Below are 15180 nucleotides of genomic sequence, written 5' to 3' on the forward strand. Positions count from 1 at the left end.
GGGAAGGGCCCTGCTGCAGAGGGGCGAGGGTGTCAGTAGAGCAGGAGTGGGGCTGGGTGGGAAGCGAGCCAGGCTGCGTTCCCACCACGTTTCAGACCAGAGCAGCCACTGACCCATCCTGTCTGACCTCTTGGCACATCATCAAATCCCACCCTCGCAGCTGGCTGCAACTCGCGCTTGTGTGAGGGCTCTCAGTGTGCCAAGAGCTGTGCAAAGGCTGAGCCTGCCTGGCTCCCAGTGGCAGTGGTGGCATTAGGAGATGGCACTGGGAGAAGGTCAGTGCATGCAGAGCAGGCAGAAGCTGTCAGGACACAGCTCTGCTGAGCATTGGGAAGGAGGACAACCATGGGGAGCAAAGGAACGGGCTCTGCTCAGGAGCTGACAGGAGATGCCCAACGCTGGGGGTTTGTAGTGCTCCAAGGAGGACAACCACTGGCCAGCACACTTGGCTGGAGCACATCCTGGACCGCTGACGTTGAGTTTCGGTATGGTGCAGAGAATACAGGAATTTCTGGGGCCCTGGGAGAAAAGTAGAGGTTGGCCTAATATTGTAACAGGGGAAACAGGGCGACGTGGGTAATTACAAGTCTGTCAGCCTGACATTGATCCCAGGCAAAATAACGGAACGGCTGATATGGAATGCAGTGAATAAAGAATCAGAAAGGGTGATATAATTAATGCCAATCAACAGGGATTTATGGAAAATAGGTCCTGTCAAACCAACTTGACGTCTTTCTTCCTGTTGTGTTTTTTCTTTTTCTCTTTAAATCCAGGATTACAAGTTTCCCCAGCGAGGTAGAAGGGTTTGCTGAGGACATGGAGAACAGCAACGGCTCACCTGAGCACCATGTGATGTTTTCTTACAAAAATAGGAAAACCCAAACTGCCATGTAGGGTGGTTTCAGACTGGAGAGGTCATGGGCTCGGCTACACAGCAGTGGGCACAAGCTGCCATGGCAGGGCTCTGCATGGGACTCTTCTTCCTGGCAGGTCCCACCAGGATGGGGAGGATGCGCTGGGATGTCTGCGTCCCAGCAGCACCCACTGCGAGGAGGGAGGTCCTGCTGGGAAGTCATCAATGGGGCTGGCGGGGACATTGGGCATGATTTGCAGAGTGGAGAGCACTTTGCACCAGACTGCCGTGGAGAGGACTAATAATACCAGTGGAAAGGGACAATGTGAATAAAAGTTACATTTCCTCTATTGTTGCTCTCTGGAGTTGCTTCTCCAGCGCCCCTGTCTTTGTGCTTGATGGTGTAACATCTGGGTAGGGATCCTGGAGGACACAACCAAAGAGTGAAGGACAGGAGCCTGCACAGCACAGATGATATGGAGGAGCAAGAGGCCGCATGGCCCTGTTTGCCTCCTGGCCTCACTGTCTGGGAAGCCTGTATGATGGGTGACGAGAAGCTCACCATGAGCCAGCAATGTGCGCTGGCAGCCCAGAAAGCCAACCGCATCCTGGGCTGCATCCCCAGCAGCGTGGCCAGCAGGGTGAGGGAGGGGATTCTGCCCCTCTGCTCCGCTCTCCTGAGACCCCCCCTGCAGTGCTGCATCCAGCTCTGGGGCCCCCAACATCAGAAGGACACGGAGCTGTTGGAGCGAGTCCAGAGGAGGCCACGAAGATGATCGGGGGCTGGAGCCCCTCTGCTCTGGAGACAGGCTGAGAGAGTTGGGGCTGTTCAGCCTGGGGAAAAGAAGGCTCCGGGGAGACCTTCTAGCACCTTCCAGTACCTGAAGGGGCTACAGGAAAGCGGGAGAGGGGCTTTTTACAAGGGCATGGAGTGACAGGATGAGGGGGAACGGTTTTAAACTGAAAGAGGGGATACTGAGATGAGATATGAGGAAGAAATTCTTTGCTATGAGGGTGGTGAGACCCTGGCCCAGGTTGCCCAGAGAAGCTGTGGCTGCCCCCTCCCTGGCAGTGTTCAAGGCCAGGTTGGATGGGGCTTGGAGCAACCTGGTCTAGTGGAAGGTGTCCCTACCCATGGCAGTGGGTTGGAGCTAGATGGTCTTTAAGGTCCCTTTCAACCCAAACCATTCTGTGATTCTGTGATTCTATGGCCACCCTGCCATGCCAATGACTTTTTCTCCAAGTTACCAAAAGACCATCATTGGGCAAGATCTGGGTGTCTGGAGCCTCCTCACCAGGACTTCCCATGCCTGCTCTTCGCTACGTGGCAGTGACATGGGGACAAAGCTGGATCCACAAGAGCGGAAAGATGCTCCACCTGCAACACCAGCAAGTGGAGGTCGCTGAACTGGTGACACTGGGGTGCTTGTGCCATATGCTGGAGGCGTATCGTTCACACGCTGTGCATGGTATACATGAACTCCCACAAACCGATACCAACAGACCCTTCCCCAGGCTCCACGTCGGTGTAGAGATGGTGGGGATATTTTGAAATAGGTTTTGGGGCTGCCTCAGTTTCCCCACATTTCTTTCAGATGCTTATTGGGGGAGTAGTTGAATTCAAGTCCTCCCCAAGCGGCCTGGGACAAGTCAGAGCCCTCAGAGAAGCCATCCAAAAATTTCCCCAAGGAGAGGGAGGATGAGGAGGAGTGATTATCTGACCATACCACTGCGATGGGTGCAGGGGTTTTGAGGGGACCTGTCTCCTTGCCCCGTTCCATGCCTGGCAGCAGGGCAATATTTAGCTTTCTGTCCCTGAGAGCACCTCAGAGGGGTTTCAGCTTCTCCAGCCTGCTTTAATGGGCACTGTCCATCCCTTGGGTGGCCGAGTCCCATTTTCAGGGCTGACTGAGAGGTCTTAGAGCAGAGCCCCATCCCTGAACCTGAGCCCTGAACCACAGAGGTGTTTTCCCAACCCACTCTGCCCCAAGACCCTAAATCATCGCCCAAAATAGGATCCGCAGCCTCCAGTCACTTTAGTAATTTTTTCCAGAGCAGGAAATAAATTCACCCACAAGAAGGGGAAGTTTCAGTCCAAACAGCTCCAACAGCTGCTGAAAAAGGGCATTTCCAGGCCAGTGGCTGGGGGCTGCACCCAGGGAGTGAAGGGGCTCAGGGCAGCGGGTGCAGGGCATGAGCACCTCCACAAGCTGGACACTGTCAATATGTATATTTACAGACTGCCCAGGATGATGTCCAGAGGTCTGTCTGTGTCCAGGTGGGACTGCACGGACACCTCCACAGCTCAACCACGGCCATGCTGGGTGCAAGCTCAGGTCCATCAAACATCACATCTTCTCCTTGGTGGCTCTCCCCAGCTCCACTGCTCCAGCACTGTCCCTCCCATCTCAGCCCAGACACACGCCAGCATTGAAGGCAGCAGCCTTGCCTTGTAATATTTAAAACAATTTTATTCATGAAAATATGCTGTACAATGCACTATACACAGTTCTTTACATTGCCACATACACAAACTCTAATAGCACGATCAAGAAAGTTACCATTGCCTACGATAGATGCGTGGTGAGAGATGACGCCTGTCAGAGACCCTCCCCCCCAGTCTGTACAGTTATAAATATGAGGGAAAGGACGGACCAAAAACCTCCCTTATGAAGCAAACCAGTGGGGCCCCTTCGGCATCCCCTCGACGCCGGTTCCTCGCTCCGGGCAGGGCTGGGGATGGGCGGGAGCAGGGCTGGGAGCAGAGGATGCTCCTTGTCCCCAAAGGCTGTCCTGTGGGGCAGGGGGAGATCAGGAGGGAGAGGGGGTCCGAGCGAGGTGGGACATGAGGTGGCCTGTGCTCGGGGAGCTGTTTCCAGAGAGGGAACGCGGAGCCTCGGCCACCGCCAGACCGTGCAATAAAGCCCTGGGTTCCCCTTCCCCGCGCTCCCAGCAGCACCAGCAGCGGGGCAGTGGGAGCTGCAGGGGACATGGCCACACCGGCCACCCCCAGGACCTGCCTGCCCCACGGGCACAAAGCACAGCCCCGACACCCTTGTACCAACACCACCCCACCCGGGGAACTGTGCTCCTGGCATCCCCCAGTCCCTCGGCTCCGCTCCCCTCCACCACGGCAGGGCCAGCCCGTCTCATCTCCCCCTCCAGCCACCCCCCCCCTTTCCCGGGGGTCCCAGCCATTCCGGGGGGTCTCCGTGCCTGCCTCCCGCTGCCCGCCATCCCTCGCACCGCACGACGACTGTACACACGACGCTTTACCAACATGACTCCACCGCACACACGACAACCCCACGGTCACGAACCACAAAGACAGCTTCGCAATGGGACGTGCCCCGGGGGGCGGATGCCCCGGGGGACACCACGCAAGCGGGGCAGGGGGAGGCGAGCTGGCGGGGGGGAAGCGGGGCCGGTGCGGGACAACGGGAGGCTTTTCTCCTACTGCTGGTGCGGCTTCCCCTCTGCCATGTTGGTTGGCCTGTATCTGTGACACCGAAGGAGTTTTGGGGGGTCCCTGTGCCTGAGCATCCCGTCTGCAAATGGGGTGAGCCCCAGCTGGCTGCCCAGTGTGCTGCTGGATGTGCGCCTGGAGATGGGATGCCTGGAAGAGCCAGGACCCCTTCCCTTTCTCCCATGCTTGGGAGGCAGAGCCCCCCTTTTCTGCCACGGCAGCCCCAGCTGCCCTCCCTGCCTCTCCTCGCTAGAAGTCCTTCGCACCCCACGTGCAGAGCTGGGGTGCCAGGTATTAATTAGCCATTTGCAATCGATTTCCAACGATTTTAAATACGCCTGGAACGAGAGGTGGTGTATAAAAGGAATGCGCTGATGATCCTGGCCAAAGAATAATCCTTTTTAAAAAAGCATTCGAGAAAGATTATATATAATAGAATATATTAAATTCTGTACATGATCAAATAATGTAAACATAATTAATTAACCTGTAAGAATGTCTTTAGAGACTATGCCCAGGGCGAAGGTGAACGGTGGCACATGGGGCTCCGCTGTCACGCTTTGCCACACACACGTGGGCGAGGAGAGGAGCAGGAGGTGCCCACCTACGGGTCCCACCCTGCTCCGGCTCCGAGCAGCCACGGGACCCGGCGCCTGCACCGTGGTAGAGGAGGTGGTGCTGGAATGAGAAGGGACCAGCTGGGCTGGGAAAACGTGCTGGATCGGTGGACTAACCCTTGCTGCAACCGAGGGGTAAGAGGTTTAGAGAAAGTCTGTGGTGCCCAGGAGGAAGACGAGCTGTGCAGAGCCCCGTGGGACAGAGCAGCAGCTCCCACAGCGTCTCCTTCCAGCCCCTCCATCTCCTCCAGACCAGCCGCTCCAGCTGCCCATCACCCTGCCCCACTCCAAAAACCCCGTTGCACCAAGGGCTGAGCTGTCCTGCAGCGGGCACCCCTTGCCCCAGCTGTGCAGGATGGCAGTGGGGCCGGTTTGGGCTCCCGACACACAGCAGAACCACGTGTGAGTTGTGGTCCCCATGCCCATGGAGCACCAGCCCTTGGCAGATGGGTGCACCAGGGCTGACCCCTCCTGCTGACAGCCCCCCGGACCAGCTCTCCTGGCATCCTGGGGATGGGCAGCGAGCCCTCTGGGACAGGCTGCCGGCTGGAGTCACTCCTGAAACCAGCAGCAACCCCCCAGGAGCCCCACAGCCCTGGCTGTGAGCCCTGTGGCACCTTCCTGAGCTCTGCACGTGGGGGAAGCAGCGTGGGTCATCCAGGTTTGGGGCAGGACCCTCTGCTGCCTCTGGAGGCCTGGCCACCATGTCCCTCCCTTCCTCACACCCCGCCCTGCTTCTCGGGGATGAGCCACATCACAGCCCCCCCTCCCCCGGCTTCCACCCCATCATCCAACACACAAAGCCATGGCCAAGCCAAGCCAAGACGTGCAACGGGGCGCAGCCGGCAGTGTTGCCCACGGCCTCTCTCCTCCTCTCCCTAAGCTTGACCTTTCCTTCCTTCCAATGCAAAAACTCAACGGTAAAAGAGTGCATGAAATCAAATAAATATGCTTCCCCCCCCTCCCCGACTCTGTGAGCTCCCCCTGAGCCTCCGGCACAGGGGATCCAGGCCAGCAGCATGTCACTCCCCGCAGGACCACCCCGTGCAGGGCTGTGCACCAGGCGCGGAAGCGTGCCCACGCCTGCTCCGGGCAGGGTACCGCACCTTCCCCATGGGCAGGTGTGACCGTGGTACCCCCAGGTACCTGTGGGCACATGGGCTGCTGAGATGCTGTCCCCAGGGCTGCAGATTGCGCACCCTTCCCTCCATCACGAACCCCCCTTCTCACTGCTTGGTAAGAAAACCTGCCCAGCACCACACAAGGAGACCCGCAGTGGAGGTGACCTAGGCGTGTGGGCTTGGCAGAGTGCCGATCTCCACCAGGATTTAGGGGTGACTAGCCCCTCCTTGCCCTGTGGCAGGGTCCCTGCTCCTGACACTTCTACTCAGAGGACTCGTTTCCCGAGGTGGCTCAGAGAAAAGGGTCCCTTTCCAGAGAGGGATGCCCACACAGGGGGTTCCCACGCCACCAGCCATCACTGCTCCATCACCCAGCCCAAAGGCAAATCAAACTGGCACCGTTGCAGCAGGGCACTGGGACCATCTGGAAAGGCTTTCCCTTCCTGCTCCCCCCGCTGGACCCGCCTGGCTCTGACTGCCTCTCCTGCCCACCTACCCTGTGTCCTCCTGAGGATGCTCATGGGAGGACCCAGCAGATCGGGCACGCATGGGGGCTGGGGGCCCTACCCCGTCTCAATATTTGACCCTACGGTTTGTGTTTCATGTTCAACCTCAAGCTCAGACCGATGGCTCTAGCCCATCTTAACAAACAAAGGCAGAAGAGAAAGGAAAAAAAAAAGTTAGTCTCAATGTTCTCCTCGTGGCTTCTCGGTGGCGAGCCCCCCCCCACCCTGGGGTAGGCGTCACCCGGGCACCCAGCTCTGGTTCGTGGGCTGTGGGCCCCCGGGCAGCGCGGGCACGTTGAGCCCGTTCTGCGGCGGGAGAGCCGAGTCGAAGTTGAAGTCCATCTCATCGCTGTCCATAAAGTCATTCAGGATGATCGACTCCACATCGCACTCCAGGCTCCCGTTGAACATGTCGAGGTCCAGGTCTGCTGGGAACCTGTCTTGGCCCAACACGGCAGGGTGGACAGCCCCCGGGTAGGGGCCCTGCAGCGAATCCAGCAAGCTCATGTGTGCCCCTTGGTTATTAGCGTAGGAATGCAGATGCCCGTGGTGCGGCATGGCCGTCATGCTGCACGTGTCACTGGGCAAGCTCATAAGGCTGACAGGATTAGCTAAGGCACTGGTGTTGACCGCAGGGTGGTGACCGGCTGGTGACGGGTGGTACAAAGCGTTGCTCTTCATGAGAGAGCCCGAGTGGGACGGGTAGGAGGACAAACCCTGCTCCCCGCTCCCGCAGAGCAGCGGGTTGTGTCTGTGGCCACGGGCCGGCACCATGGGGCTGGCCTGCGGCAGGGGCAGGTCCCCCGGGACCATACTCTCCTTGTGCGCGTAGGAGATGGAGGAGAGCAGGTCCTGCAGCGAGGCGTTCCTGTAGGAGCTGACGGGCGAGAAGGTGGCTTGCTTGTTCTCCTGGATGGTCTGCATGGGCAGGCGGCGCATGAGGCTCATGGCCGGCTGGCTGTAGATAGTCCCGCAGTAGGTGTTGGTGGCAGCCCCCATGGTGGAGCACTTGGAGTTGAAGGTGAAACTGGAGCTCCGCTGCCGCAGGGCGGCCGGGGGGAGCTGCTGCGAAGGGCTCATGGTGTAGCCGTCCTGCAGGTCCTCCAGCATGCTCTCCCCGAGGCTCTCGTTCAGGCTGATGGTGCCAGTCAGGTCGGTCAGCCGGGGTAGCTCCACGGAGCAGCGGGCATTGAGGGAAGGAGACATGGTGCTGGAGGGGCTGGGGTACATCAGCGGAGAGGAGGGGGTACCATCGTCCTCCTCCAGCTCATCCGGCTCGTGGTTGGACATGATGGGTGAGAGGCGCCCGCTCAGCGAGCTGGCCGTGGAGTTGGCCCGCGTCCTGAAGTCCGCCCAGGCGTCGTACTCGTCGCTGGCATGGGACGCGGGGCTCTCCGACCACTTGGCTTGCTGGGAGGAAGGGCTGTCCTCCCCGCGCTCCTGCGTCACCTGCAGCTGCTTCTTCTTGCTGGCCTTCCCCTTGATCCGCAGGAACTTGCTGTTGTTGTCCATGGAGACCGCCCGCCGGCGCGGCGTCTTCCCCGTCTTGCCGCCCTCAGGGTTCAGCATCCACCAGGAGCTCTTGCCGGTGCCCTCGTTCTGCACGCGGATGAAGCGGGTGTGCAGGGAGAGGTTGTGCCGGATGGAGTTCTGAGGAGACAGCAAGGACAGAGGGGATGGTCAGCAGCAGCTCCAGCACCCCAGGCATGAGGGGGATGCCTGCGGGGCTGGGGGGGTTCACGGGGCATCATGGAGGAGCTGGGCTCCATCCCCTGGGACACCACAGCTATGTGAGCCAGAGGGGTCAGGGCTCAGGGGGGTCAGCTGGCGGGTCTCTCCCACAGCACTGCCAGGCATTTCACCTCTGGGAGCCCACGGGTCATGGCCCTTTACTGCACCTATCAGCTACCTATCGTTAGTGCAATTACTGTCATAGAATCACAGAATCACAGAATTGTTTTGGTTGGAAAGGAACTTTCAGATCATCGAGTCCAACCATTAACCCAGCACTGCCAAGGCCACCACTAACCCATGTCCCTCAGCACCACATCTACACGGCTTTTAAATCCCTCCAGGGATGGGGACTCCACCACTGCCCTGGGCAACCTGTTCCAGTGCTTGACAACCCTCTTGGTGAAGAAATTGTTCCTGATTTCCAATCTAAACCTCCCCTGGCACAACTTGAGGTCGTTTCCTCTCGTCCTGTCACTTGTTACCTGGGAGAAGAGACCGACTCCACCTCGTTACACCCTCCTTTCAGGTAGTTGTAGACAGCGATATGTCATGGCAGGGAATGTGTTGGGGGGTCTTCAGCACGTGCCCCAGAGACCTGCACCAGCCCTGCACCAGGCAGGGCCAGGTCTCAGGGAACTCTTCTTCCCTGGCAGGAGCCGGGGGAAGGACAAGGTGAGGAGTCAACAAAAGCAGAAGCAGAGTCAGGACCACGCACGGGTCCTGGTCTTCTCCATCCCTCCCAGCTCCGGCCACCCACGTGCCCAGCAGAGCCCACTGGGATGCTCCTAGCACAGCCTTGCCCATGCGCACCTCTGCAGAAACCCCAGCCCACCCTCCCCACCGCCAGGCACCCCACCAGCTCCACGGGCAGAAGGACCCCCTTTGCCCACACGCCGCTGGGCACCAACCCTCTGGAGCTGGCTCCAAACCACTTTCCCTGCATCATTTTGCGATGTGCTCCCCTCCTCCCTCACCACTGGGGAGGTAGAAGCACACATCACGCAGTGTGCGTCGGCACCACCACAGCCCGAAGCAACGTGTCAGCACCACGTAAGCAAGAACTTGTCCCCAAAATGCCTGTCACCCCCTGTGAGCAGGGCTGAGGGCCCAGGTGGAGAGGGTCTGGTTCTGTGTGTGTCTGCAGGCTGGGTCTGGTGGCAGGGAGGGAAGGCACGCATGCTGCCCGAGAGGCTCAGGGACCACAGCACAGGGGGTTTGCAAACCCAGCTACAACCTCCCTTGCCCAGACAAGGTCTGGTCAAGAAAGGTGTTGAGGTGTTGGAGCGAGTCCAGAGGAGGGCGACCAAGCTGGTGAAGGGTCTGGAGGGTCTGACCTACGAGGAATGGCTGAGGGAGCTGGGGTTGTTTAGCCTGGAGAAGAGGAGGCTCAGAGGTGACCTTAGTGCAGTCTACAACTACCTGAAGGGAGGTTGTAGCGCAGTGGGAGTCAGCCTCTTCTCCCGGGCAACTAGCGATAGGACAAGAGGACACAGCCTCAAGCTTCACCAGGGGAGGTTCAGGTTGGACATTAGGAAGCATTTCTTCTCAGCAAGGGTCATTAGCCATTGGAAGGGGCTGCCCAGGGAGGTGGTGGAGTCACCATCTCTGGAGGGGTTTAAGAAAAGACTGGCCATGGCACTTAGTGCCTTGGTCTAGCTGACATGGTGGTGTCAGGGCAATGGTTGGACTCGATGATCCCAGAGGGCTCTTCCAACCTGAGTGATTCTGTGATTCTGTGGTTGGGGACCACTTTCTCCCCAGACACTTCCAGCTCCCTGCATCCACATCCAGCTTCTCAAGGGGGTTTCCTACTGAGAGTAATACTCTGGTCCTCTTGGCTCTTGCCTGCTGCTGCAGCTCTGAGCAGCTCACTGGACAGAGCAGGGATGCCCTTGCAGAAGGCAGGAGGAGGCAGAGAGCTTGCACCAGGGGCCATGTCCCACCACAAGCATCCCCAGCTGCCACTGCCCTGTGGGGTGACAAGCTGGGGAACCCTGGGGAGATGCCTTCAAAGCTCCAGCCAGGGAAAGAGAGGGGGTGAGGACATCCGCCTCTTGCTGCTGATCTCCTGCAGCTCATGGGGTGTCACTCCAGCTCCCTGCACCTCGGTTTCCCCGGGGTCCAGAGAGGAAAGGCAGGACGTAGAATACCAGCCCACGGTGTAGAGACCCTTGCTCCAGCACTGCCCGTGGGCTCGGGGCTCAGCAGGGGCTGCTGAAGGAACGCAGGCAGCTCTTCCTGCCCCTGCCGAGCTGCAGGAGGGACAGAGGGATGGGGAAGGGGAGGAAACCAAGGTGCAGGGGAGAAAGTTTGGTACCGTTGTCGGCGTACGGTGGAATACTAATGAAGAGGCGAGCGAGCTCCAGCCTCATCTATCATATTATGTAATGGCTTACTTCTCTGCACTTCATTTATTTGGAGATTGCTCCCAGGCTGGCTCCTCGCCAGCAGCCACCAAATCCAAGTCTACAGAAATCAATCTCGCGCTGACTGATTAAGCCGTGTTTAGAACTAATTGCTCCTTCGTGTGTGGGGAGAATAAATTACGGGCTTTAATTTCACATCTTTAAAATGCAACTGCAGGTACGGGCTAGCCATTAACCCCTTCCTGCACGGCCCCGTGCACAGCTGGGGAGGGGGCTGGCATGGGGCTGGCCCAGCTCAGGGAACAGGTTGGGACATGGCTGCCCTCCGTGGCGGTGGCTGCCCATGCCGATGTTCATCACAGAATCCCAGAATCCCAGACTGGCTGGGGTGGGAAGGGACCTCTGGAGATCATCCAGCCCAACCTCCTGCCAAAGCAGGGTCACCCAGAGCACGTTGCACAGGGTCGTGTCCAGGCGGGTTTTGAATATCTCCAGAGAAGAAGACTCCCCACCCTCCCTGGGCAGCCTGTGCCAGGGCTCTGGCACCCTCCAAGTAAAGAAGTTTTTCCTCATATTGAGATGGAACTTCCCGTGTTTCAGTTTGTGCCCGTTGCCCCTTGTCCTGTCGCTGGGCACCACTGAGAAACTCTTTCAGGCTGGAGTAAGCCAAGCCCTGGGCCAGCCTGCCTGGCAGGGAGAGCTCTCCCTTGAGCCACAGGATGACCCAAGCTCCCCTCCATGCGACCGAGCTGTGCTGCAAGTGACAGAAGCAAAGCACGTGGCCGTCACCAAATTTGCAGAGCCACCAGCCAGCTCGGCCCCACGGTGATGCCTTGAACCCACACACAGACACCAAGGGGCTGGGGATGCCCAAGCAGGGGTTACTGGGGTGATGTCCAGCCGCTGCTGGGCCCCTCGTAGGAGTGGGGACCCCCTGCATGTCCCCAGTCCCTCCTTGACAGTTCTCCCCGGGTCTTAAAATTCTTTGCTGTGAGGGTGGTGAGACACTGGCCCAGGCTGCCCAGAGAAGCTGTGGCTGCCCCCTCCCTGGCAGTATTCAAGGCCAGGTTGGATGGGGCTTGGAGCAACCTGGTCTAGTGGAAGGTGTCCCTGCCTGTGGCAGGAGGGTTGGAGCTAGATGAGCTTTAAGGTCCCTTCCAACCCAAATCAGTTGGTGATTCTGTGATTCTATGATTCTATGCTCAGCCTGGGAGGCAGGAGATGCTGCAGCCCTCCGTGCCTGGGACCGAGCTGCCATGCAGAGCACAGACAGAGGGGACAGGGTCTGGGAACGCCACGGCTGGATGGGGTGACGTTCAGCACGGTGCTAACCTCCTCCTCTGCCACTGCTCCAGCGCAGGGCACCCAGCACCACCCACAGACCCAGTGCTGGCGTCGGGCAGGGGACAGGGCTGGCGTGGGGAGGCTGGCAGGGTCAGGCTGCCCGAGGGAGAGGAGGAGAGGGGAGGCTGCTGCCTCTTCTGCAGCGGAGCTTCATTAAGAGCCAAAAGACAGCAGCAATTAAGCCCAAGGCGCAGCGAGCCCGGCTCTCTCCTCATTAGCACCCCGACACGCTCGGCTGGCCGCGGCTCGGGGCGCACGGTGCAGGGCAGCGGGGTGCACAGGGGCGGGCCAGAAGCTTATTAACACCACACAGGCAGGGACCTGCTTCACCCACCACCGCCCCGGCAGCCCCCAGGCATCCCCACGAGCCCCCGGCATCCCACAGCGCCCAGCCCCAGGCTGGCAAGGAGCAGCGTGTGATCGCACGGCCCGAAATGTGGGGCTGAGCTCCTGGCCAGCCCCTGGCAGGGCGGTGACGTGCAGGGGACATCAGGGCTGGCAAAACCTCCCGGACAACAGCTGCCTTGGCAGGGGTGTGCACCAGGGTCTGGCAGATTTTGGCAGGGTACAGGGGGAGCACGCAAAGGCTGGTGCCAGGGTCCCCACAACGCCTCCGGCACTGCTCTGCCCCTCTCTGCCCTGCTACACAAAGCCCTGTGCCACTTCTCGCAGCAACCTGCACCTTTGCAGGGCTGGCCATGCCCCATACCATTGCTGTCTCCCGCCCCGTCTCCATCTGCCCCCATGTCACCCCTGCCCTGTTCACCCCGCTCCGACAGCTCAGGTCCCTCCCAGCATCCCAGCCCCACGTGGCACCGCAGCCCCGCGGTACCCAAACAGCACAGGGCAAGGAGCATCAGTCCCCAGCACACATCCAGACCATGCCAGGGGATGACATCCACCATTTCAGGCACCAGCCCTTGCCCCATAGCTCTGCGGAGGGGCAGGGGGTGCTCTGGGTAGCGGAGGTGAGGGCTAGAGGTGGCACCAGGGCTGCCAGGTGTTGCAGGGGGACCCAAGCCCCCCTCAGCCCTGGTTGACACCGAGGGAGGACAAGGCTGGAGCCCGTGCCAGCCCCTGGCCAAGGGCTGCTGGAGGCTTTGCCAACCTGGAAGACCCCGGTGCCATCCCGGTGCCTGTCTGCTGGGGGCTGGCCCAGACGGTCCCGCTGCGGGGCCTGGCAGAGGGATAGGGGGGCTGGTGGGAGCTGTGGGCACCCACGGAGCCTTCTCACCCCTCCCAGGAGCCCTTCTCCAAGGAGCCTCATTGTCAGGGGAACAGCCAGTGTGAAATCGGTCTGATTAGCAATTAGTCCCATTGTAAAAGGATTAGCCGGACCCCATTGTTTGGATGAGTGACTTGACTATCAATTTGCATCTGGCAGCTATGATGATGATGATGATGATGTTGATGATGATGATGATGAGCTTGGATCTCCTTGTGACCAGACAAATGCTGTCTGGTGAGGCTGTGCCTGCCACGGTGGTGGGGTGCTGGTGGACCCCCAAGATGGGCACTGATGCCAGGCACAGAGGTGCCCTTTGCAGAACCCCGAGCACCTTGCTGATCCCCGCTGCCAGCAGCATGTCCTGGGGGTCACTCCTCCACCCTTGGGGTGCCCATGGGTCTCAGGGTGCAAGGGGGGGCTGGACGTCCTCCCACATGCCCCGAGGAGAACACGGGGTGGGGGAAACAAGTGCAATTCAAGCGAGAGCAGGATTGCACAAGCCCTGGTCTGGGCCAGAGCTGAGGAGAGCAAATAAGGGGGCCCTGCTGACCTGCTCCTGTCCCTGCCACATCCCCTGCGCCCATCTGCTGTCCCCATCACTGTCCCTGGGCTGCCACTCCTCCCTGTTGTCCCCACCTCACCTGTTTTTTTTCTGAGCAAAACCCCAAAACCCGAGAATCCCAAACCCCAGACTCCTCTGTGCACATCCTACCCTTCCCAAGGGCAGCACAGCCCGACCACACTCGTGGAGATCCCGGGTGCTCCCAGCGAGCCCCAGCCCCGCAGCCGGGGTCTGTACGTCTGTCCGGGCGGCTGCTCCATCCACCTAATGAGCCTGTTACCCGGCGGAGAGTCACAGGCTGGTTAACAGGAGGAAGCAGTGACAGGGCCACTAACGAGGGCTCTGCCGGCTGCTCTCTGGTAGCACAAGGATGGCTCCAGGGGTTAACTGATACTTATTTATTTCTTGCACATAAAAATCACCAGCGTTGGAGGAAATATTCCAGGGGTCAGAGGCTGCTGACAGCTCAGATGGTGCCTCATCCCTGGGGGATGTCATCCAGGGGTGGTGGTGGCATGGGACAGTCACCAGTGACACCCCCAAAGACGTCGTATTCATATCATAGAACGGTTTGGGTTGGAAGGGACCTTAAAGATCATCTAGTTCCAACCCCCCAGCCATGGGCAGGGACACCTTCCACCAGACCAGGTTGCTCACTTGCCATCATCCTTCTTCTGTTGGTGCACCAGAGCTGGACGCAGCCCTGCAGGGGGGGTCTCACGAGAGCGGAGCAGGGGGGAAGAATCCCCTCCCTTGCCCTGCTGGCCACGCTGCTGGGGATGCAGCCCCGGACACAGTTGGCTTTCTGGGCTGCGAGCGCACATTGCCGGCTCCTGTTGAGCTTCTCATCAACCATCACCCCCAAGCCCTTCTCCTCAGGGCTGCTCTCAATCCATTCTCTGCCCAGCCTGGATTTGTGCTTGGGATTGCCCCGACCCACGTGCAGGACCTTGTACTTGGCCTTGTTGAACTTCATGCAGTTCTCACGGGCCCAGCTCTCCAGCCTGTCCAGGTCCCTCTGGATGGCTTGGGATATTCACCCGAGAAACAGCACCGCCCATGGGCACCAGCACCTACATACAGGATGGCCATCACCGTGGCCTCTTGGCACCATCCCATGGGTGCCACCGTGCCACCCACCGCTCCGGCATGGGCCTGTCCCCTCCATCCTGCCTGAGGTGGCTGGTGGCTGTGCACAGCCCACCAGCCCTGGCACTGAAGCCCCGCATCCTGAGTACAGCCCACGCCTGCCTGGTGAGCAGATGGCAGCTGGCACACCACGGCAGCATGCCCCGCATGCCAGAGGGATGCCGAGCACCCCAGGAGCTCGCCACAGGGACAGACACCCAGTGCTAACGGCAGCCGGACCCCCGTGTCGTGCCC

General features: G+C 59.8%; 1 protein-coding gene across 1 annotated transcript in view; it reads right to left on the bottom strand.

Annotated features, from left to right (window-relative positions):
• Nucleotides 1–6383: 6383 nt before the first annotated feature.
• FOXO6 (forkhead box O6) overlaps nt 6384–15180 on the bottom strand; it is a 39973-nt gene continuing 31176 nt past the window's right edge. The window contains exon 2 of the mRNA XM_068417935.1: nt 6384–8213. Coding sequence (XP_068274036.1) covers nt 6801–8213 — 1413 coding nt within the window. The 3' untranslated portion in view covers nt 6384–6800. The remainder of the gene's footprint in view (nt 8214–15180) is intronic.

This window comes from Nyctibius grandis, chromosome 24, assembly GCF_013368605.1.
Source record: "Nyctibius grandis isolate bNycGra1 chromosome 24, bNycGra1.pri, whole genome shotgun sequence".
Taxonomy (NCBI): Eukaryota; Metazoa; Chordata; class Aves; order Nyctibiiformes; family Nyctibiidae; genus Nyctibius; species Nyctibius grandis.